The sequence below is a fragment of the Antedon mediterranea genome, chromosome 8, assembly GCF_964355755.1.
Source record: "Antedon mediterranea chromosome 8, ecAntMedi1.1, whole genome shotgun sequence".
In the NCBI taxonomy this organism is placed as follows: Eukaryota; Metazoa; Echinodermata; class Crinoidea; order Comatulida; family Antedonidae; genus Antedon; species Antedon mediterranea.
Window position 1 is genome coordinate 17,509,711 of NC_092677.1, and position 26,041 is coordinate 17,535,751.

General features: G+C 35.0%; 3 protein-coding genes across 3 annotated transcripts; 1 reads left to right on the top strand and 2 right to left on the bottom strand.

Moving 5' to 3' along the window:
- Positions 1-16,323: 16,323 nt before the first annotated feature.
- On the bottom strand, positions 16,324-18,195 carry LOC140057671 (uncharacterized). The gene is made up of 4 exons (XM_072103391.1): positions 17,908-18,195; positions 17,672-17,758; positions 16,566-17,582; positions 16,324-16,386 (listed from the first exon to the last, which is right to left on the bottom strand). The coding sequence occupies exons 1-4, from the start codon at positions 18,193-18,195 to the stop codon at positions 16,324-16,326; spliced, it is 1,455 nt and encodes a 484-aa protein (XP_071959492.1).
- Positions 18,196-20,188: 1,993 nt separating this feature from the next.
- On the bottom strand, positions 20,189-21,094 carry LOC140057672 (uncharacterized). Its single transcript, XM_072103392.1, has one exon. The coding sequence runs from the start codon at positions 21,092-21,094 to the stop codon at positions 20,189-20,191; it is 906 nt and encodes a 301-aa protein (XP_071959493.1).
- Positions 21,095-24,792: 3,698 nt separating this feature from the next.
- Positions 24,793-25,959, top strand: LOC140056545 (uncharacterized). The gene is made up of 2 exons (XM_072101949.1): positions 24,793-25,198; positions 25,722-25,959. The coding sequence occupies exons 1-2, from the start codon at positions 25,080-25,082 to the stop codon at positions 25,957-25,959; spliced, it is 357 nt and encodes a 118-aa protein (XP_071958050.1). The 5' UTR covers positions 24,793-25,079.
- The last annotated feature ends 82 nt before the right edge of the window (positions 25,960-26,041 follow it).

Here is a 26,041-nt window from a genome sequence, read left to right on the forward strand (position 1 = left end):
CCTGTGGAATTTTATTGGGGTCATTGTTCAATGGTGGTTGTTGGTTTATTTCTGCTTGTGGGAGAGAGAGATCCTGCTGCCATGCGGTATGTCCGCCAGGGGAACATATTCTCGACGATACAATTTTTTTTAGAGGGAAAAAGTATCTGTACTTTGTTTCTCTATGTAAATTGCGTTACTATAAAGCGTCGACATATATCCAGATGGCAGTTTGATAATAATCCGAGGTTGTATATCAAATCTTTTCTGTTCGGTTTTCATATATTTTCATCAGTAGAATATTTTGTGAATCTAACCTGTTTCTTGCAGGCGGTTTATACCATCTTAGATCACCACATGATGAAGCAGATAAATACAGTAAAAAAGTAACATCAAAACTATAACAACCTTAAAATAGTAAGACTGATTTAAGAATTTTAATGAATAACTGTATATTTAAAAGAGTTTATACCATTATACGTACATTGAATATTTGATCAGCTTTGAATTCTTGCTAGATGGATAGCTTCTTCTGCTTGGGTTAGATTGCAAAGAACCGTATTGAAACCAGTGGGAAGGCATTTTATAGTGGTGTCGTGTATACTATTTCTGATATTTCTGAAGCACCAGGCTAAAAAATTCCCTCTGAAGTCCTTGATCTATGGCTTTTTCTGTTTGATTTATGGAGTCGGTAAAAAGTATGGATAGCTTCTTTGATGGGCTAAATGATTTCCTTTTAAGGCTCCGAACAGCTCCAGTACAAACGTTCGACCGACAGATATTGAACATGGAGTTTCCGCTCATTTCATCTATAATTGATCAGAATAAAACCAAACAATCTATATCTTCGTTCCTAAAAAATAAATGGAAGAATTGGATTAGCAAATTCATTTAGGAAGCCTACCACCAATCTATTGACTATTGTCAGGAGGGGATGACTGCCATCGCTTTTTGTATCTCAAAAAGTAGATTAGTTCTTGTTCTTTAATTGATGAATCTGTTGACCCATCAGACAAAATAGCCAGATAGCTTGCGTTATCAAGATAATTTGACATTTTTTTTCTTTCAACCTGGGATATTTCATCGGCGAATACTTTTGCCGTTGATTGGTTAGTGTACGTGTTGCCAATGACCAAACTATCTAATTTGCATTGCCATTCATAGTCAGTAAATGGCCTGTTATTCATTGCCAGAGAATGGCAAGTACGGAACAAAATTGGTAGCTTATGGACCACTTTTTTATTTAGATCTAAAATTATTTTGTGGCCTTAAGTGTGATGTGGCTGTTCGTTAGCCTTCACGAGCGCTTTCACTTTTGCGTGTGTTGCCAATGATTCATGTAGTTTTATTGATTCTAGTTTTAAGGCGCTGGAATCTTCATAGAAAGTGTTACTTACGTTAATGCTTGGATCTATTCTCGCTCCATCGACGCACGTCCGACAAGACATGGTACCGGACAAATCGTTGTGGAAAAGCCATGGTCGGCCATGTTGCCATGCTGACAAAAACTTTCTCTTGCATCCTTCTTTTTCATACTTTCTTTGTGATTCTGATTAGCGATTCAGCCCTGCAAAAACAAATAATAAATAATTAGATTTCAGTCAGTAAAAAGTACGGATAGCTTCTTTGATGGGCTAAATGATTTCCTTTTGAGGCTCCGAACAGCTCCGGTACAAATGTTTGACCGACAGATATTGAACATGGAGTTTCCGTAGTACATCTTACCATACATTCAATAATTTGTTTTGAAAACCGAGACATAGAATAGCTCTGCCTACGCCATACTTCCAAATACCAACTCCATTTGCTCTCTAACTTCTTTGGCAGAGTCTGATTAACGGATCGCAATTTATGCCACCAATTTACGGTGGATCAATTGTACCTTTCTGGTTTGGGGACTTTGTAGTCCCCATTGTGATCTTTTTTTTAATCCATCGGCAACATTACTATTTCTTTTTTTGCTTTCTTTTTTGATGGGATGTGCCCTTTTTCGACGGGATGATCCAAATCAGAGGAGGCTACAAAATATAGAAACAAACATTTTGTGTTAAAAATAGCAGAAATTAATTCTAAAAATCTTTGGGAATCTGATTGTCGTTCTGAATTGGTGTATCTGGTTCAGGTTGTCTAACTACTAGTTGTTGTATGGTTGGTGTTTGTTGTTCTAATACATTGATGCGTTGATATAACGGTGCTATTTTTCTACGAGTGCAGCTCAGTCTTTCTTTCTCTTTTTTCTGAAAAATAATTGCTGTTCTATAATAGATGTGTTTTTTCTTCATTTACATGAATTTCCTCAAGTTCCACCTCATCATTTTGGCTGATAGAGAAATTGTGCAAGACGCAACAACTGCTAACTATTAGAGGCACCTTCGAAACATCTGTATAATTCCGTTGCATCAAAATACGCCATCGACCTTTGAGTTGACCAAACGCTTGGTCTACAACCATGCGTGCCCTACTCAGTCGATAATTAAAGGTTCTTTGTTGCCTTTTGAAATTTGCACCTTCTGAGAATCCTTTCATTAGCCAAGGTAGTAGAGGGTAAGCTGGAGGGTAAAAGGAATTGACTGTGTGGCTCTTCGTGTGATTAAATCTTTTAGGCCCAGACCCAACGGGCATTTATGGGCTACTGTCTGGGGCTACTGTCTGGGGAAACTTACAGGATAAAGTTGCTGTCATCGGTATTTTTCGCTATCCCAAGACGTAACAGTTCCAATAAAAAAGGAATTAGCCGTGTGGCTATTCGTGTGATTAAATTTTGTATAGCCCAACGGGCATTTCTGGGCCACTGTCTAGGGCTACTGTTTGGGGCAACTTACAGGATAAAGTTGCTGTCAATGATATTTTTGTGCACCCCAATGTGTAACAGTTGCAATGCAAAAGGAATTAGCCGTGTGGCTCTTGACATGAATAACACCATTTTTTAGTGGTCACTTGGGGCTACTGTCTCGGGCAACTTACAGGATAAAGTTGCTGTCATTGCTGTTTTAACATTGTATACACATATGGGAACAATGTCCAACAACTTTTATCCGTGTGGCTTTTCACATGATTAAATCCATTTTTTACCCCTCCTATTTGGTGTCCCCAGGGTAAATTTACAGGATAGGACCCGGCAGCAATATTGATTATTGAATCTTGGCCATATATCTACCTAATCAGCCCATCAGACCTTTTGTGGCTTTTCACATGAATAAATCTTCTGTTTATTAAATCTTCTGTCTATTCTGATGTCTATTACTGTTGAGCGGCATGCCAGTCTTTTTTCTTGCAAATTTGAGCATACATTTGACAATCATTCGAGTGTGCTTGTGAATGTAGTTCCAAAATGCACTTGTCATTTACCTGTGAGCCAAGTCTCTTCTAAATCCATAACAGTTTTACATTCTAGTAACATAGATGCAAATTCTTCTTCATCACCTGCATCCATTAGGCCCTTTGAAAGGTCATTTCTAAAGACAATATCCAGAAAAAAAAATTGTTTGGATTTCTTTTGTATACCCAGATTTTTCAACTTGTCTTTGACATTTTGTATTTTTAATACTAGAGTAAATCTCTTCCATAGAAATTTTTTTTGTTTCACTTTTAAATTCAACCAAAATCGATTGACTTCAGTCAATTTGACTTTCGCTTGCTTTAAATTACAGTTTTTGTTAAGAAAATCATTTCTTATTTTTTCCATCCAATTTTTTACGATTTGTGTCATTAAAATGGCATATTGAACAACAAAAATTGTAAGAATTATTTTTTCAAGGGGACAATACATCTTAATACTTATACATAGTGAAATTTTAATTTACATTTTCTATATATTTATTCTTCATTATTTGCAATTTCTTGCTCAATTTGTAGAATTTGTTGATTCATTTTTCTCTTAACTTCAATTTGCTTTAGTTTTGGAAACTTGCGGAAAGTTGCAAGGTTTGCTAAAGTAAGATCATATCAGATTCTTTTTGGTCATCTCTTGCCTTATTTGACTTCTCCTTGATGTCTTCCTACATTTTTTCTTTTGCTGCAATTTGATTTAATGTAGTTTATTCATTATTCATTCCTTTATCATCTGCAGGAGCTTCAGATACCTTAACCCCCCCCCCCTCCCAAAAAAAAACAAAAAAAAACAAATTAAATTAAATAACATTAGTCTGAACTTACTCCTGATGCAATATGTGATCAGCCCACTTGTACTTGTTCTTTGATTTGAATTCCTGACCGCTTTTTGGAATCTACAAATCTTTCCATTTCTTAAAAGAATCTCTTGTGCTTTCAAATTTGGTCTTTACATAGTACATATGCTATGCTACGGTAATTAATTGAAAATAAGGTTGTAACTGTATTAAACTACTGTGGAGTAGCTTTGCGTCAGGGATTTGAGTAATTGGTCAGATGTTTTGCCCTACTCTAACGTAACTTGTACTTCATACTTTCATTTGCAAGTAATTCTCGGGTGGAAAGAGTGCACGATAATTGTACCATAATGTAAAATACCTGAGAATTACAAGCCTATAATGTATGTATGTTTGATCAAAAGCTGCAAATTAACCTTATCCCTTCTGTTGTTAATGTTAAGGCATAGAGCCACTTGATTAGAGCCAAGCGATTAGGGAAGTTTCTGGCCACATAGAGTTCTGCGGTGTGACGTTACAATGATAGATGGCGCTGCGTGGTTCCTTTATATCATCATAATTGTCAATAATAACAAAAAAAGTTAAAAGCCTATAGATATTTTGATGTTCCATTGGTCCACTTATTATGCTATCTGAAGTATGCAAATTTTGGTAATATATTACCAAAAATACTCAATAATCATAGTCTATTTCACAATAAAATTAACATGCTGTCTCCATTTCTCTAAACAACTCTTTCAATGTCCTTTTATTCCCCCATAACTGCTCAGTTGGCTGATTATGAACTGAGGACCAAACTGAAGTAGACATTTTGTTCCATTTTTTTAGCATTAACTGCCACACCTTTTATTTTCAACTTTGTTGTCAGGCAATCCATCCTTGATTTTTTTAAATTATTTTTGGTCACAAGATGAACAATTTCATAATTTTCCTTCCTTTCCTTCATCATCTTTTCTTGACCCTCCAGTATCTACAGCCCCTTTTTTATAATTTTGTTATTTACTAAAGCTGCCGTTTATGGCGTTAAGGAAATTTAGGTCTCCATAGATCTAGGACACAAGCATGGACATCAATTATGAATGGTTTTGGAAGCATGTTTTTTTTAGTTGATTCAATCAAAACTAAAGAACAAGGTACTAAAATATGAAACTTCATTTCACAAACAGACTGGTGATGTTATTTCAAGTGTTTTCTGACATCACGTTGTTGTTGAGGTCGCTATGTTACACTGTGTCATCAACAATGCCTTTGTGGGAATAGATGTCTTGCTTCAACTCTGTTCATTGTATCTTAGGACAATACAACCAATTATTCACAACATAAACACAGCAAGCGTCAACATTTTGAACCCATTAATAAGAATATTGTGTGTTTGAATAAATTTGCACAAGAAGTGTCCAGTATGTATGTAGACTATGGTTTCACGTATTTCATGTTGCATAATTGAAAACAAGAACAAATTTCGAAGTAGAAGATGTCATAGAACTGTATTAAACAGGTATTGAATATTGTCTATTATTTTAGACAAGAGAAAGAGATGGAAAACCCAGCAAACATACCTATGGATCGAAGAAATTCATTTAACTTCTAAATTATGGATAATAACAATTGGTTTTTGAAAAACTATATCAATCTCTAGAGAATATTATAAGCCTATTGCACTTGCTGGTCATTGCACCTGTTGTTCATAATGACGTCATATGCCTCTTCTGTTAGTAGATTTAATTATTACATGTGGAAACACGGCGAGAATCAACCAAGCCCACATACTTTAAAAGATGTTGATTACATAAGCAGCCATTACAAAGAATCTAGGTGTATCAAGACCTAGATTTCAACTCTCACTGGCCATCAACATGCTCATAAGACAATGTACGTTGAACTTCTTCCATTTGAAACTCCTCGATAAATTTAGTTGCAACACGTTGAAAGAGATTCAACAAATCAAGTGTTAATTGTTAATACATCAGTAGTGTGGTATGGAAATGAACTGTAACAACAAGAGAAGATATAATACAGAAAAAAAAGAAGAAATTGGTACCCAGATTGGCATAAAATCCTCCAAAACAAACAACAATTAAAAAGGCTGGATGATCATGGAGATCTGTTTCTACAAACAGCAGAACAAAATCAATCAAATATTCAAATTGAAAATTATTTTTTCGGTCTAATCTGCAAACATGTTTACCTTGGAGAAACTGGAATTGAACAATAAGATGCAAGTCCCTGGGACGCCCGTCTTGGGTCCAGAAGATTACAAAGTGTATTCAAACCTGATACAAGTTAAAATACTTAAATAAATCAACCATCACATAAATGTAATTCAATTAAAACATATTGCACATTTGGAAATTCTCCATAAAGAACCATGCTGGTCTAAAAATCCATCTGGATAAAAAAAATCAAAGATACAATGAACTAATATGACACATCTATCTATGATTTAATCATACAGGCGTATAAAAATAAAAGAGTAGCAGGAGCCATTGTCAACACTGCAGTAGTAACACACAACACCCTCAACAACACAGAGGTGAAGCCAGAAAAGAAATTATACCATCAGTCTACTTTAGAGATGTAGTTTGTGTACTTATTTATTTACTTTAGATTGATCAACAAGAAAAGGAACAGCATCTTTAAGATTAATTTCATCATTAAATGAATCCAATCATAAAATGAAATGATTTAGCTCTATTGATCTTCAAAATATTATAATATCATCATTCTCTCTTTACCATTTATTAATTCATGTTGTTAAACTTCACCTTTACGGGATTTTTTTGCCGAATGGTTTATAGTCAACTCGGGAAAGAGTTTAACTCTCGCATAGTTTTTAGCAGAATTGAAATCAATACCACCATTTGGGATGTACAGATACTCCCCTTCTCGGCTAATTGAGCAGCTCTCTTTTTATTTCGATAAGTATAAAGCTTTTTTTGTTTCAGACATGCAAGTGACCAATTTTTGTTGTTGTAATTCTAACCTGCACCCATTGCATGGTCTGACATAATATGATTGTGTAGGTTTGTCATTCTGCACCCATTGCATGGTCTGACATAATATGATTGTGTAGGTTTGTCATTCTGCACCCATGGTCTGACATAATATGATTGTGTAGGTTTGTCATTCTGCACCCATTGCATGGTCTGACATAATATCCTACTCCTACTGGCCAAACAATGTAGGCATCGTACATGAGGTCTACCACTGCCTGACACACTTGCTTGATGAATCTGCATACATTAGACCTGTGCACATCAAACATATTTCCAATTGTGCAAAGGTCGCAACACGTTGAAAACCTCCATAGCGTTATGCCAACTACATGCTCTACGGTCATCCCATTTCCAAAGTTTGTTGTTTCTCTTTGTAAATTAGGCCCCAGTATTCCACATAGAACAAAGTGTCATAAAAAACAATATTAACTTAATTTTGTTGTAGTTTTTGTAATTTATTGATAATTTTGTACCTAAATTTGGCCCGCATAGCATTCGACTGACAACTCCTCTTAGTTCACTTGTCACTCGTTTATTGACATCAAAATCAAACTGTCTGAAATTGCAAAAGCATTTAAATTTACCACAAAAAAAAAAAATCTAGAAAACTGAACCAGCTTTTTAAACAAAAATGTTGTCTTTCAATAATTAAAAATTATTTTAAAAACTATATGTATCATTGACATTTTGTGCAACCTATTGAAAAAAGAAAATTCTTTACTTGCAAGACAGTTAACTGAAACTTTCCCTCATAGAATATGATGCAGGCCACAGCTACCTTTTGTTTACTGCGTTTGTTTACCTCATACATACATGCATAATGTAATGTAGATTTAGAAATTTCTAAAACTGCTATCCATTCCCTTTAGAGCTGTTGTTTGTTTGTAAAATACAGGGCTCTGTATTAAATTTTCCATGCTCTTGCCACAGGGTATCTCGCACTGTGCAGAAAATCCACCCTTATCTTGTCTTGTGGCATTAGAGGTGGACCTCAAATTTTATGACTCTTTGATATATAATTAATACATAGTATGTCGAAAATTAACTAATTCAGTATTCCTTTAATATACTAAAGTAGACAAGTAAACAAATATTGTTTGGTTTCACATCCCATAGTTGAAAGTCCAGTTGAATTTTACACATTTTGGAACACATGATGATACAGTATTTCAATTTTTTGCAAATAGTAAAACAAAATGTTGTGCGGCTCTAAATACAAACTTGCAGATAAATTATTAACACAAATTAAAAACTTGAAACCTATTTTATTAACATCTTAAAACTGCTTAATTTTAACCCAGCACTTCTCGAATCTGGTAGAACAGAAGAAATATCATTTTGGTTGTAAAACACATCTACTTGGATCAGTGTTGCTGATGGTAGCGCATCTGACCTCTTTCTTTGATTCAAGTCTACTTGATATGCTGCACGCTTCATTGTCTTTTAGGCAAGACCATAATTCTTTTTGTAAAGTAGAGTTGCATACTTCTTCTTGACATGCAGAGTTGAGGCCAGCAGACGTTTCATGTATAGATCTTTTTCGTTTCTCTTCTTGTTAATCAAATCCAGATAGTAATCTTTAAAATAAAAATATTTATGTTTAATAATTTTGTGGTAAATAAATTCTAATCAAATTATACAACTGATGGTAAATATACAGTCATAGAGTCTGATGTATCAATTTAACAAATTGAACCGCCCGAACGACGATTATGAGTTACCATTTAAACAATGTTTTCAGGAATAGGCAATTCATGAAAAGTTAAAAAACAATTATTTACAAACCTTTAAAATCCGTGTTCTGTCTAAAACATAAAACTTCACCGCGCTAGAAACAATATGAATTTTTGTATCCATTGCCGTTGTATTTATTCCTGGTATATTTAAGTCCTCGGCCTCTTCCACTGCGGTTTTTAATTAATTACTTCATTAGAACTAAAATAAATATAATGATAATCTTTATAAGCTGTCTTTAATGATTATTAATTTACAAAATATGTTCTACCATTTTTAGTTAGTACCTCCAGATTTGATTTAAAAACGGAATGTGAATTAATGGTGTCTATATCATCAGAAAGAGGCAATTTCAAATCCCTCCCTTTCCCCTGGTCATATATTGTATTGTTGCCTCCTCTGAAGAAATGATTTCAGTTACTGAGCCTATGAACCAGTCCTGTTCATAGGCCATAGCAACAAACAACTGCCTCAGAAAATTGGCCAGGTTAAGGCATATGAATCCTACTGTATAATTCATTTCCTCTGTATACCAGGTCAAGGGATATCAATCCTACTGTATAATTCATTTCCTCTGTATACCAGGTCAAGGGATATCAATCCTACTGTATAATTCATTTCCTCTGTATACCAGGTCAAGGGATATCAATCCTACTGTATAATTCATTTCCTCTGTATACCAGGTCAAGGCATATGAATCCTACTGTATAATTCATTTCCTCTGTATACCAGGTCAAGGCATATCAATCCTACTGTATAATTCATTTCCTCTGTATACCAGGTCAAGGCATATGAATCCTACTGTATAATTCATTTCCTCTGTATACCAGGTCAAGGCATATGAATCCTACTGTATAATTCATTTCCTCTGTATACCAGGTCAAGGGATATCAATCCTACTGTATAATTCATTTCCTCTGTATACCAGGTCAAGGCATATGAATCCTACTGTATAATTCATTTCCTCTGTATACCAGGTTAAGGCATATCAATCCTACTGTATAATTCATTTCCTCTGTATACCAGGTTAAGTCATATGAATCCTACTGTATAATTCATTTCCTCTGTATACCAGGTCAAGGCATATCAATCCTACTGTATAATTCATTTCCTCTGTATACCAGGTTAAGTCATATGAATCCTACTGTATAATTCATTTCCTCTGTATACCAGGTTAAGGCATATGAATCCTACTGTATAATTCATTTCCTCTGTATACCAGGTCAAGGCATATGAATCATACTGTATAATTCATTTCCTCTGTATACCAGGTTAAGGCATATGAATCCTACTGTATAATTCATTTCCTCTGTATACCAGGTCAAGGCATATGAATCATACTGTATAATTCATTTCCTCTGTATACCAGGTCAAGGCATATGAATCCTACTGTATAATTCATTTCCTCTGTATACCAGGTCAAGGCATATGAATCCTACTGTATAATTCATTTCCTCTGTATACCAGGTCAAGGCATATGAATCCTACTGTATAATTCATTTCCTCTGTATACCAGGTCAACGGATATCAATCCTACTGTATAATTCATTTCCTCTGTATACCAGGTTAAGGCATATCAATCCTACTGTATAATTCATTTCCTCTGTATACCAGGTTAAGGCATATCAATCCTACTGTATAATTCATTTCCTCTGTATACCAGGTCAAGGCATATGAATCCTACTGTATAATTCATTTCCTCTGTATACCAGGTCAAGGCATATCAATCCTACTGTATAATTCATTTCCTCTGTATACCAGGTTAAGGCATATGAATCCTACTGTATAATTCATTTCCTCTGTATACCAGGTCAAGGCATATGAATCCTACTGTATAATTCATTTCCTCGACTGTATACCAGGTCAAGGCATATGAATCCTACTGTATAATTCATTTCCTCTGTATACCAGGTCAACGGATATCAATCCTACTGTATAATTCATTTCCTCTGTATACCAGGTCAAGGCATATGAATCCTACTGTATAATTCATTTCCTCTGTATACCAGGTCAAGGCATATCAATCCTACTGTATAATTCATTTCCTCTGTATACCAGGTTAAGGCATATCAATCCTACTGTATAATTCATTTCCTCTGTATACCAGGTTAAGGCATATCAATCCTACTGTATAATTCATTTCCTCTGTATACCAGGTTAAGGCATATCAATCCTACTGTATAATTCATTTCCTCTGTATACCAGGTCAAGGCATATCAATCCTACTGTATAATTCATTTCCTCTGTATACCAGGTCAAGGCATATGAATCCTACTGTATAATTCATTTCCTCTGTATACCAGGTCAACGGATATCAATCCTACTGTATAATTCATTTCCTCTGTATACCAGGGAAAGTTCATAAAGAATTCCTGTGGTAAGAAGAGACAAACAGATAAGAAACTTTTAAGCTATGAACACAGTTTTTGCTTAAAATTTTTTTTTTTAAAGTAATGGAAGACAATGCTATCCCTAATTTATATACGTTCAACAGTACATTACTGTATATGAAAGAAGTAAAAAAGTAACACACTGTCCGACCATTTGCCACTAAACTGACCGACCATTTGCAAAGGAGATCATCGAAATTCCGCTCATCGTCCCCACTAAATTTATCGGTATAAATCATGACGGAAGACAATGCTATCCCTTGTTTATAATACGTTTTACAGAACATTACTGTATAATATGAAAGTAGTAAAAAAGTAACAGAAGACAATGCTATCCCCTGTTTATACTGTATATATTTATAAATTAAAATGAAAAAAAAAAGTAAAAAAGACAATGCTATCTCTTGTTAATATATGTGCTACAGTAAATTATGGAAGTAAATTGAAAAAAATTGTGGCTCTTGCTCTTGAGTCTTGCTCTACTTTGGAAACCATTAATCTGAAATTGCAACATCTTTATCTGGCCGAAGGAAGGTTGAGCACACAGGTGGTGGTGGTGAACTTAATTCAGGAATTGAAAATGTTGCATCTGTCAAAATTGGATAGTTGATATTTTTATGTTAACTTTTAATATGCTATACCAATAGTAAGTGTAAGGATAAGTACCTGCTTAACATGCCATTGTATGAATACCCACCCAAGCATTTTGGGTGTGAAATGTAGTATGGTTCCATGGAACACCTCTACTCCTGATGTTGAGCATGTGGACTTAATTTCTGAACATCCTTTCGTAGATGAGTACTTTCTAGCAGGTCTAGCTGCTTCTCACAAAAGCCTGTTGAAAATTTACACAATTACACAAAACAGTACTAACAAATTATTAGTGATTTTAAAATGCACAAATAAATTAGTACCTGGTTTAAGCCATTTTTTTTCTGCCATCTGGTATGGGTGCATGTAGATATTCTTTAAAATGCTTTTGAATCAGTTGAGCTTTATTAATATTGATACAGTAGGCCTACATCCACTGATGGGACCCCGACACTAAAGGCAACAATGAGATTTGTTTGGATAGATTAATGAAATAGGCCTAGGGGCAGGGGCCTAACTAGGCCTAGGAATGAATACTTACAATAACATCCTGTCTCCGGTGTTTGACAGAACTTGTCCTTTTGCCTTTCTCCGCAGTTTCACTATTTTAATTTTTTCTTATGGTCGGGACTGCATCGGCCTTAAGTTTTAGCGTGGATGGTGTTAAGGTTGTAGGATTGTGAGCCATATCGATAACAGTATTTGACGCAGATACAAATGTTCTATCTAGAACTATAATAACTTTATTGTAATAAACTATACAAAGTACACATCTACACAGTAGGAATAAATATGGAAGAGTGATTCACATAGAAGAATGTTATCATCTTAAGGAGTGAGCAAAGCAATGATGGATTGCTTTGTGGTCTGGGGACAGTTCAGGTATATCATCTATTTCTTAGAACAGGAACTTTCACTTATCATCTATAGGTCAATGACCAGTAGGCTATTGGTAACATTTATTGTACAATGAGAGCACATTTTAACACTCCCACTTGTTCTCATTTTTCTTAATTTTACAGTAATACTAATAATATTAAAAATCAAATATAATACAACATGCATATTCATCAAATTATAAAAGTATAAAAGTGTTTCTCTAATTTACCATATTAATTTTATAAAATGTATTACATTATTACATTGTACAGTGTGTGTATCACAACACATCATTGTCCAAAAATAAAATTCTTAAATTTACTTAACTTTAATTTTGTTGCTGGCTTAGTCATAATATCAGCAACCATTTCAGCTGTTGGACAGTAAACAACATTTATTTTACCATCGTTTAATACATTTCGTATGAAGTGATATCGGATGTCAATGTGCTTGGACCTTTGTCGACTTACTGGGTTTTTAGTTAGGGCGATTGTGCCTTGATTATCTTCAAAAATTTGAATAGGCCCATATTGATATCCGCTAACAATTCCATCTAATAGTTGTATAAGGTACAAACATTCCTGAGTTGTTGCAGCTAGTGCCATGTATTCAGATTCACATGATGACAGTGCTACTGTGGTTTGCTTCTTTGATTTCCAGGAAATAAGTGGACCACAATTATTTAAACTAAAACAGTAGCCAGTAGTACTACGTCTGTCCTCTGGGGATGATGCCCAATCAGCATCACTATAAGCTATCAATCTTAAATTTTCAGAGCACTTACTGTAACACAACTCATGATTAATTGTACCTTTGAGATACCTTAACACATGTTTAGCTGCCACCCAGTGTTCAATTTTTGGATTTGACAAATATTGTGACAACTTTGTAACTATCCAGCCTATATCTGGCCGGGTACATGTCATAGCATAAATTAAACTACCTACAACTTCACGATATTTTGTAGGGTCAATGGCCTCCTGGCTATTACATTCTAGTTTCTGTTCACATGGAGTAGACCTTGGTTTACAAGGTCTACAATCGGTCATTCCAAATTTGTCTAGCATTTTTGCTATATATCGACTTTGATTCATTTTTACGGAACCTTTGGATTGTTTAAAATCAATACCAAGAAAATATGAAAGTTTACCAAGATCTTTCATATGGAATTTAGTTTTAACATTTCTTTAACTTTTGTCATCATGGACTCATTACTTGTCGCAATAATTAAATCATCAACCCATATGAGTAGTACAATCATCTCATTTTCTACATATTTAGTGTATACACAGTGATCAACAGGGTTTTGTACAAAATTATTTTCACATAGAAAAGTATGCAATACATTGTTCCAATTTCTGCCAGATTGTTTCAAACCATACAGTGATTTATTTAATTTGTATACTAACTTTTTGTTAGAATTTGTAGGGACTTCAAAACCCTCTGCTTGCTCCATATAAATTTCACAGTCAATTGGAGCATTAAGATAAGCAGTTTTCACATCCATCTGATGTAAAATCAAATCATGTTGTGCTGCAATTTGCATCAAAATACGTACGGATGTCATACTGGCAGTTGGAGCAAATGTTTCATTATAATCTACACCTCTTATTTGGCTATACCCTTTTGCAACATATCTTGCCTTATAGTTCTTTGAACCATCGGCAGTTTCTTTAGTAGTGTACACCCATCGTCCTCCCACTGAATTCATACCCCAAAAACTATTTAGCATTAATTTGGCCAGAGATCGAAGCCCAGGATTGTACGCAATGTCGTCATGATTCAAGTCGATACCTTCTACGGTTCGATAGTCCGAAATGTATTTTTGTTTATCTTCGGGCGTTTTACACCATTCAGGCCAACCCGAAGCTTCTTGTTTCAATTTTAAAAATGTGTTAATGTAAGAGGCAAATAGACCGGACGAGGGAGAATCTGCAGAGTACGCGCTTTTATTTTTAAAGTGCCATACTACGTGAACTTTACGTATCTCGTACCCAACCTCCACGGCTTTAGCGACCTCGATCGTTGCCCAAGAACCTGTAAATTCTCTATCTGTACCAGAATGATTGCAAGCGGTTTGTTGTTGAGAATCGACGCATGTTCTACAGAGAGCAAACATTAATTTACCGTTTGATCTATAAGGTAAGACTGGATGGAATAAATTTTTAGGCGCTTCGATAGTACACTTTATCAAACCGAAATATTCGTTGATATCTGTGGACAAGTCTTTGCGATCATCGATTTCAGGATGTCCTACGGGGTAGGTACCGTATTTATTTACATAAGGGTACAAGGAAGTATAATCGATGTAATTAATTTCTTCACCCGGTTTTACCTTATAGAACAAACAACTGGCATTAGTCCTCCCACCGAAAAACGCGTCTCTTGGATTCAAAGTTTGCCTAATGAAAGGAACTTTGGAGACGATAGATTTAATGTTAGGGGCCAGCGATTGTTTGATCCGTTTCCATTCGTGTTCCCAAATTTCGACGTACTCAAAATCTGGAAATTGCTCCTTCAGAAACCGTGTTTTCTTACTTGTTTTGACAAAGCATTCCAACATGGCTTCGTTAGTGAAGGGGTTAATGGAATCGGGTCTATAACATTCTTGGCACCCGTGGAACAAACAGCCCATAAATTCAAAAATAATTTTGTTTTCTAAACATGCGCCGTCGACAAAGTAAGGCCCAAACATTTTTTCCCCTCCATTTCTCGCATGATGGATAAAGACCCCCCTTTTATGCGACTCGTAGCACAACCATTCCATGCTAGAGTGAGAATGGTTAACGGTTGTTAGATACCCTGATGGTGGAAATAAAGCGATGGTGGATGGTTTTAAAAAATTTCTAGAAAAGACTACACGCCGAGGCAATTGTCATTAAATTATTTGAAAAGGGGTCAACGCCTCCGAGTAGAGGGTTTTTCGGCGATGTAGTTACTTTAAAAAAAAGATGCCTAAAAGTAAGACAACACTTTCTGAGAATATCTACATCGCTGATGCAATACTCGACGAGTTCTTTTTGGAGATTGAAAATTTGTTTAGTTACAATTTTCTGATTATACCATTTAAAGAATGATTCTCGGCCTGAAGTAGTCATTTTATCGGGGGAATAGGTGTTGAAATAATGAGGAAAGTAACCTTTTTTTAGCTCGGCGATGCCAAAAGTTTTGGGTAATTTGGATAGAGACATGGCTAGAAATGAAAGGGAATCAATGAATCGGATACTCGTTTCTTTAACCTTAATTGAAATAGGTTTACGACCGCGAGCAATAATATCTGGGACAATACAGTTTTTGTATAGGTACTCGAGCACGAAGTAACTATCGTAGCCCTGGAGGTTGTGAGCGATACACGTAATGTTATGATTATATTTGTATTCGTTAAAAACGTAATTGCAAAAATCTACGCATGCAGTCTCCCCGTGAAAAGTCATTGATTTCTCCCCACACACGTCGCACTCGGCAGAGTCATTAGCACCATCGATACAATTAAGACAAGTTTTTTGAAGAACGCATAAATTTGGTTTGTGTTCGCCAGTTTCTTGCGTGCATTCAAAATCAAAAAAGAAATATTTAGTGACAGCCTTTTTTTGGTCCTCCTGATTCTTAAACTTTTTTTCAGTATGTTTAGGGGCTACAACCGGTTCCATGTAGCATTGATGATCGTATGAAACGAAAGTCCGACAAATTCTACAAAAACGGTTTTGACAATTGTGATCTTTTTGAATGATCCTATCACAAGTTGAACAATTTTTAATTTTGTCACATACTGAAACTTTTTTAGAATCAGGAGATTTTTTATGATTGGTGAAGCATTGCAGGTGTTTAAAAAATCTATTGCACTCTTTACACTCTACAGTATTATTTACAGATACGTTAATAGAAGGGTCACATTCGTGATGCTTACAGAGTACACACGTGTATTGACACTTGTGAGAATACTTGTGTGTATAACCTGTAAAACATCTATCACAAAAATAAAAAACTTTTAAAAAGCCTGTCATAGTCGTTATAAGATCATAATGATTAGAATGATGGTAAAGATAAATCTGCTTCTTACAATAATCGCCGCTAAAAATTACAGAATTTAAATTGTCTTTAGAAAGGACAATAATTTGATAATTTGGTAATTTGGATTGCATCTTTTTTAATTCCTCGATGCCGCAAGCTTGCTCCCTAACCCCCGAATCTCTAAGTAAATGAAGGGCGGCTGTCTTTTGCTGGTCATAGCTCTTCCTAATGTTATTCCACCTAGCCACGTTATTAATTTTATCTTCGAGCATAGAAATACCCGTGACAATTGCGCGTGCGCAGCAGATAGTTTCGTTACCATCATTCTTAATCTTAATTATGCTTTTAGCATTAATCATTTTGTCGATACCGTTTCTTCTATAGCCCCCACCCCTAGGCATTCTCATATGGAGAACGTTAAACTTAAATTTGTTGTTAATTAAAATATCCGTTTTGGACTGAAGGACCTTCATGATGGCTGCAAAAATAACATCAGCTGTCAGATGGGCCCTCCGACCAAAAGGAATAGAGATAGGTGTATCCAACCCCTCAGCTTGAATAACTATCCGAAGCATATCGTCGACATGCACGTTAATGCAAAGATTATCAACGACATGTTCGAAAATTCTATATAGAGTGGGAAGGAACACCTCTAAACTTAAATGGTCTACATTAAAAAATTTAACCGTAAAATCGCTAATCGTGGCGTTAAAACGCTGGTTAAACCTATCAGCTAAGCGGTTAATACTACAAAAATGACTCAAATCTACCTCGTCAAGGTTCAATTCATCGCTGTCATTATCGTCAACTTCTTCTTCTTCGGCTATCCTTGGTCTTTTCCTGTTGGCTCCTTTCCCGTATTGTACCGGTACAGGCTGAAATAAAAAAGTATAACGGTAAAGAAATAGAAATAAACGATGTAATACAGTATCAACAATAGCAAAGAAAATAAAATGATAGTTACCTCATCAATAACCGAAGACTCCTGAGAATCACTATCCTCGCCACATTCCCTCATTTTCAAACATTTGGTGTGTGCACCAATACCATACTAAAGAAAAAAAAAATTAAAAAATTAGAAAGGAAACGCATTGGAATTGTAAACGCAGAAGCACATTCGTTTACACAAGCTACTCTACGAGTTATATACGGTAATGAAAAAATTATTACGATAAAAATATATTAAACAAAAACACTTACTTCTACGTGATCAATTATTAAACTTTCCGATAGATCTTGAACAATCTCTATGGCGTTATCACATATATCCGTAAGAGAAAGACTACCGGTTTCAGAAATACTTTGACTGACCGGTAAATCAAAGTCCTGGTCTCCAAACACAAAATCCTCTAGTAAACCCACATCTGGGATATCATTGTCAGGCACATTATTAGCACGCGACAGATTAACTATAGCGTCAACAGCTCTTTGACACTCGATAAATAAACTATCGTTAGAATCAGTTGAGGAAGAAGCGAATTGAGACATTGCAAAACTTTGAAGAAAAAAATCGGTACCAAAACTTTGAAGAATTAGTAAATGAATGATGAACTAAACAAGTAACACACGGTTATTAAAACCTTCCCGCGACGATTACGATTGGTCAGACATTCTTTAGTAATTAGGAAGCCCCCGCCCATAACAGTGACCATTAGAGCTAGCCTTCAACCGTGAATACGGGGGTCGGTAAACGGATTAATTAATAACAGTTGGGAGAATCGTTAAGGATTATTCAAGGTTTTGCAGTGGTCAAACAATATATACACGATTGGAAATTAATTAACAATACCTATTCGAGTAACACTGAAACACTAAGTTATTAAACAAATTTAAAATAAAGCCGCCGTAAACTTTATTAAAATTCAAAAAATTAATCGACAAATTAAGGCCTATTAAGATGCAGGGTAGGGCCAGCCCAGGACCAACTCCCAATTCTGGTCCTCCATCTCCATTGCCCTACCCCGCAGCAGGTACCATAATGTAGTATCTGCCCTTGTTGTGAGCAGTAGTTCTCTAATGTTTTTGTACGAATCGATTCTCTTCACCAGATTCTCCAGGGCTTCAACTGTAATTGAGATTTTTGCTGAATCCATCTATACATCAATACAATAACAATAATTAAAGAGGGTAACAATGATAATAAATAACAAAACAAACGAAAAAATACTAAGAATAAAAATATAAAAAGCAACTTACAGAAACGAATGAGCGATGAACAAAAAAAAAAAGCAAAAGAAAGATCTTCAACTCCGAGCAAAAAAAAACGGTTAATCAGTGGACTAGAGTGAGAGAGAGAGAGAGAGAGAACTATTAAAATCTATAACAAGAGAGAACTCCTCAAAAACAACAAAATACTAAATAAAGTCTACACCATGATAACAACAACTGTACTTACATAACGTGGAAAAATCAGAAAATATTCTTTAAAGAGCAATGTACAAGGAACTACCGTAGCAGTGAATGGATGTACAGGCTGACAGATATCAATGAGTTTTGAGATGATAATTTGGATGTAAAGATGCTTTTATAGGTTTTATAAAACAATCTTTCGATTGTTAAAAGAGGTTCCAATTACGTAAACCCCCCCCCCCCCCCCTAGCCTACACAGAAACCCTGAAATATTTTGAACGGTAACATTGGTAGCCTAGTGTTCAAAGAACAACAAATTTATTGTTAAAGGAATGTTAACATGCCCTCTTGAACTAGTCTTAAAAACGTGTATAGGCTACAAAATAAATAAAACAAACATACTCCTTGAACATGTCTTAAAAACGGGTAACAAAATAAATAATACAACGCATACCCTTAAATGTAGTAATCTACAGTATCTACATTAAAACTATAACCTTGTACCAAACAAAAAGAACAATGAACAAAGAAATTAGAAAATACTATACAAAAGTAACCTTTGCAGTGGACAAGTCGTCGAAATAAAACAATAGCACTCCTCAAACAAAGAATGACCTTTCATTAATTTTTGTAAAATACAAATTCTTTACTAATTAGGAATATAACCTAGGTACCCAACAAAAACCTGTCAAAACAACAAAACCTTCTCAAGCAAAGAATGACCTTTCAATAATATTTTTAAAATACAAATTCTTTACTAATTACAAATATAACACAGGCCAAAACGAAAACCCCGCCAAAATAACAAACCCCCTTCTCTAACAAAGAATGACCTTTCGCTAATTAATATTACAATAACAGGAAATTAAACAATAGAAAATATAATATATACCCTGGGGATATGACATTCCTTTCGGGTCTGGTACAAAGAATGACCTTTCACTAATTATTAATACAATACCTGGAAATTAAACAATAGAAATATGAAATATACCCTGAGGGTATGACATTCCATTCGGGTCTGGTACAAAGAGTGACCTTTCACTAATTATTATTACAATACCTGGAAATTAAACAATAGAAATATGAAATATGCCCTGGGGGTACATTACGGCCTGAAGTCCTACATCTACTACTTATGGGATGTTGCCCCGCAATCTACTAATAAATTACCATTACATAAATTACTATTAATACTTGCTTTGAATGCAAATTCAACTCCATCAGTTTCATCCTTTTCCAGCTGCACTGATTTTGCCGCAGTGACGTTACTTTTCTTCCTGCAAAACTTGGTGTCATGCGTTTTATTCTTGCATACTTTACACCACCTTCCTCGATCCTGTTTACTTCTGCATTCAAAGGATTTATGGCCTTGCTTCCCACATTTAAAACATACAATTCTTTCACTTTCTTGTGTTTTCATTACGCTGTCATCTTTTGTCTCTCTTTGAGCCTTCTCCGACTCTTCGAAGCTTCTCAGCGCAATTTTAAAATCGGTAAAGTTTATCTCCTTTTCTTTTTGCATTATTACGGTCGCAAATGTCCGGAATCGCTGAGGTAGTCCTTTTAGGACCATAGCCACAAGCAAACTGTCGCTGATTTGTTCTTTAGCAGTTTTTAAACTTGTAGCTGCTGTTTCTGCACGAATAACGTAGTCAGTTACACGTTCGTGTTCGTCCATTTTTAATGAAGTAAGCTCAGTATATAGTGATATAATTCTTGGCTTACTTTTTCCCAAATAATGTTCCCGCAGGATTCCTAAAGCCTTTCTTCCATCATTCTTTGCGTCTCTCATTATCAAAGATAGACTTCTATCGTCCAGGTACTGCACAAGTTCGGCGAATGCATTACTATTTTTCGCCTCATCGGGAGCGGCTACTCCACCTTCGCTTTCCGGTACAATAATTTTACTTAATTTTTGTATGTGCAAATGTCCTAGGAACTTGACTTCCCACAACTCGTACTTAGTTTCGTCTCCATTAAATAAAAGCCGTTTACTGGGCCCATAACCTGTTAAGGTTGTAGGATTGTGAGCCATATCGATAACAGTATTTGACGCAGATACAAATGTTCTATCTAGAACTATAATAACTTTATTGTAATAAACTATACAAAGTACACATCTACACAGTAGGAATAAATATGGAAGAGTGATTCACATAGAAGAATGTTATCATCTTAAGGAGTGAGCAAAGCAATGATGGATTGCTTTGTGGTCTGGGGACAGTTCCGGTATATCATCTATTTCTTAGAACAGGAACTTTCACTTATCATCTATAGGTCAATGACCAGTAGGCTATTGGTAACATTTATTGTACAATGAGAGCACATTTTAACAGATGGTAGTCCCAATTTTCTTTTCATCATACAGGACGACTCAAAACATTCGTTTTCCACAAAGTGAACGCTGCATATTTTAGAATATTCATTAGTGCCTAGGAAAATCGGCTCTAGTAAACTGGACAAAACGAATCCACTGGCGTCTTATTCGTTTGAAGTTAGAACACAACCACCAACGACACAATTGACTGGCATAATATCGGAAAATAATGTAAAACTTCGATGAAAATATACTCGCTCAATAGAGATACAATACAACACAATAAGGATAGAGAAGATACTGTGGTACTGTCACACCAAAATCAGTCCGGGCCAAAATCGGTCCGGCGGACCGGTTTTGGCTGCCAAAATCAGTCCGGTGGACCATTTTTGGCGGCCAAAATTGGTCCGGCCTGGATAAAATTTGGCCGCCAAATATGGTACGGTCTTACAAATATATGGTGCGCAAAATGAGTCATAATGTATATATCATTAAAAAAAAAGGCCATGATTAGTCATTATATTGAAAACTACGGGGTTTTATTTGTTATTTTAATATTATAAATTAAGCCTGTTTTTTTTATTATTATTAGTAGTAATTGTTAGGCTTTTTGTATACAATATGTATCTCTGCCAGTTTTTAATCCATTTTGTTCTTTTTTAACATCTTCGTTTCCCCATGATGTTAAAAACAATTTAATCAATATATCAATTCAATACAATTATTATAAAACAATTATCCAATATTGATTAGGCTGAGGAAGGAAAAAGGCCTCAATCATAAATAAAATCTAGCTGGCAATATCAGCATCTCATACCCGTTCGTATGAGTGAATACCTAAGTCATGTTTTTAGATAAAATACATTTATTTATAGTATTTATCCAACAAGATAACTTACTAATATATATAATGGGATATTTTTCTAGCCATAAACAACTTAAAACAGCATCATAGGCCTAGTAATTCAATTAAAATCGACAGAAGAAAAGCCCGGACCGATTTTGGCAGTGGCGGACTGCTTTTGGCCACAATTTTAGAGCCAAAACTGGTCCGGCCGGACCGATTTTGATTGGCTAATAATAAGGCGGACCTGGTCTAAAGCATCCTTCTCTAAACACAGAGAATCACAACATCAATAATATGACAATTATCTAGGCCTAGGCTAGTAGCCTATGCCTGTACTATAATATATTCTTATTTTTAGGACATAAAATTTAGAAGCGTCGACTTTTCTATAATACTTTAAATATTATTTAATGGTTCCAATCAACAATCAACTAGGCCTAGTATTTGATACAATGTAATTATAATTTTATTAAACCGTATTCTACCTTTCTCGGAACAAGGTATCAATCGACGGGTGTGTCCTCGAAAGCGAAGATAAATGGTAGTGTGCACAAAATCTGACAAAAATCGATGACACCTTGAATTTACAGATTCTAAAAAAATATTTCGATTTTAATCGTTATGTTATCAAAAAACATGACTTTATCTGTGAACAAGCTCACGTTTTTTCGCCAATGGAGTTAATATGTGATATAGTTTTACGAACAAACACATTGCGCTATTTGCAAGGCGACGGACACACAAGAAGGACCTCGAATTGAATGCAATATTAAATGTCACTTTTTCCGATAACTTTGTATTGTAGCACACGTCGCCTACAATTTAAAACCATAGCCAACTGTATAGAAAAGTATAGAAATAAACTACAGTAAAGTAAATAAATTAAAGTAAGTAAATTGTAAGAAGTAAAGGATGGCGATAGGCTTATTTAGCCTAATTTTAGAGCCTATAGGCCTATAAAAAGTGTCCGTATCATAGATTTTACACTTGTTTTTAAAAATGTTATACGTACGCGTGAATACAACTTAGAGATCCTTTTTTTTGCCTTTAAATATTATTATGTTGTCTAAATGTATGAATAAATACAATAAGATATTTATTCATCCTTTAGTTATTCTGTATAGTATTTTAAACTTGTACATTTTCCCCATTGTAGCCAATACTACAGTATTACTGATTTAATTATTCGCCAGTTTAAAAATGTTTTTCTAATGTCTTCATAATGGACAAATAATATTATCAGTATCGGTTAGTGTGGTTGGTGAAGCGACAGCACTATGTAAAGAAGAAAAATGTAAAATAAATATTTCATTAACCAACGTATGAACTACTAAACATCCTACCGCAACGTATCGTATTGACGCGCGCGCAACATAAGAAAATACTATTTTTGCATCCCCTCTTCGATCGAGAATCATGATGAACGTAAAGCAGTCGGTGTTGAACACGTCGGTTCCAACTTGTGATGACACGCAAGTTTGTTCTTAAGGCGCACTTTGCGTCGATCTGGAAACTAATTCCAGCTCTTAAAGTATTTCCCGGGCCAAATTTGGCAGAATATATTCAAATTATGATTTGACAAGAAGTAAAAAGAACGAACGATATAGGCATCAGCGTTCTGCAAATTTTGGTTATAAATCGGTCGTTTCCTGCGACATATCATCTGTTTCACGGCTTCCATAATTCCGAATAATTATGCCATTATGTCAACGTTCACAAAGACAAAAGCCATTCAAAACAAAGATTGAAATAGAAAATATTCCCTCCAAAATTACAAGTTGCCGATTTTGTTACGGTTGCAATGTGATTAGTGACGATAGTGTGTTCACGTTTAATTTATTTTTTCGCTAAGACTATTACGAAACTCGTGTTCATCATTCGTCGTATAGCCAAATTCGTGAATGTGGGAACCGGTCGTTCCACTGTGGTGTCGTTTGTCGATTTTTGATCTTAGTATTGCTACCCATATCGATTGTTATTATCGTTGTTGTTTTATACTATTAATAATAAGAGGCCCTTGATGGCCACTTGCGTCCCAAAATGTGGACTGGGAAAAAATAAGGCAGGTGTAATTTCTTACAAAGGAAAAAAAAAAAAATACTGATAGCAGTAATGACAACAACCTAAAATAATTATACTAATAATAATTAACGTTCTATATTTTATTATTAATCATTATTAAATACGCCCAAGACGTGCAACAAAATAAAATAAATATGGACTTATCTTAATACAAAATCAAATGCAACCATTTATAAAATATTATTACATTAAAAAGTATATAAACACTAGGTTATAAAAATACATTCAATACATTTGAGCGAAAAGTAAAAGATTGTGTTATGGAAGGATATTATAAATTTCGTTGCGTTACTAGAGGGCGCTATTAGTTTTAAACGAACTGAACAATAGAATATCCCAAAATCCGTTTAGAGTTTCTTTAATTAGTGTTTCGATAATTTATTTTCGTTTGTACGGTAATATTTAGTATATTTACTTTAAGCTTAGTTTACTTCAACCATTTGGACTGTTTGCAGGCTTCTTAACACATTTTAAAGAATATCACAGATACACCTATATGAGTTGTTGATTTTTGAAGTACTTTTTGTGCTGAACACATATTTGATATAATTTTTTGTTTTTAACAATCGGAAATTGCCGAAAATACATAATTTTAATATTTTTCTAAGCCCCGCCCCCGGCGATGTTCAGCGAAGCGCGTCCAAGCCCTGTGACGTCAAAGCAGTAACATAGCTTTCTTGGGATATCGCTTGCCTCCTCTCCTGCATCGTGCGCTATATACACACAACACAGTACTTTTTTATCAGCTATTCGCTATTTATCGTGTTGAAAGAGATGGATTATATACAGCCGTATCAATTTGAGCCACTAGCAAATGAAGATGAGAGTGCTAGAAGTATTGCAGAAGATGCATTAGTAATCGAAAAACAGAAGAGACTGGAAAATACGGAATGGTAAGTTTCGATTTTAAATTAAAAAGCCCAGCCTCCCCATCCCATTTAACTATTATAGGCCTAGACCTAGCTAGGCTATGCTAAGCATGGATGTATTATCCGTATTAAACCTCCATGGGCTTAGGCTGCCTTACCTTTGATTAGAGCCGGGCCTAGCTAAATAGGCCCTAGTTTAGGAATAATTTGTGACTTTTTAACCCCACTTCAACAGTACAACGAATCCAATCGGTTTTTAAATGTGTTGGAATGGTTTCCGAAATGACGACTACTACTACAGTACCGTACTACTACTACTAGGCCTAGCCCTAATAAATAATACTAGGCCTCTAGGCTAGTAATAATCAAGCAACACTTTCTAGCCTATCTCTTAATTATATTATAATGGATAAAGCCATTGGATAAAGGGTAGTAGTACTGTAGTAGCTGTTATCGGTCACAATCGGTAAGACAATAGAGCCAATTTATTGTTATGTTACATGGTCTCCCTTTTTTAAAAAAAAACAATACTACCATTTTTGTTAAGGTGCACATGTGGGAATTGTAAAATAATGCAGTCCTTTGAAGAGTGCCTATGTTGCACCGAGGTAGCAGATGTCATCAGCACCAGAGACCGTGATGCGGAGATTACAGGAGAATTTCAGTGCATCACCGACCACCCAGGATTTCATGCAAATTGTCTAGATGTGTGGGCTTTACAGATGGCAAGAAAAAATACACCCAAAAAATTCTTGACTAAAGAAGCTAAATCAATGCATGAGTAAGTATTTATGACAACTGTTTTAATAATCAACAATTTTCAGCCAATTCTACAAAATAAATGTATATAACATTATATGGTTTCTG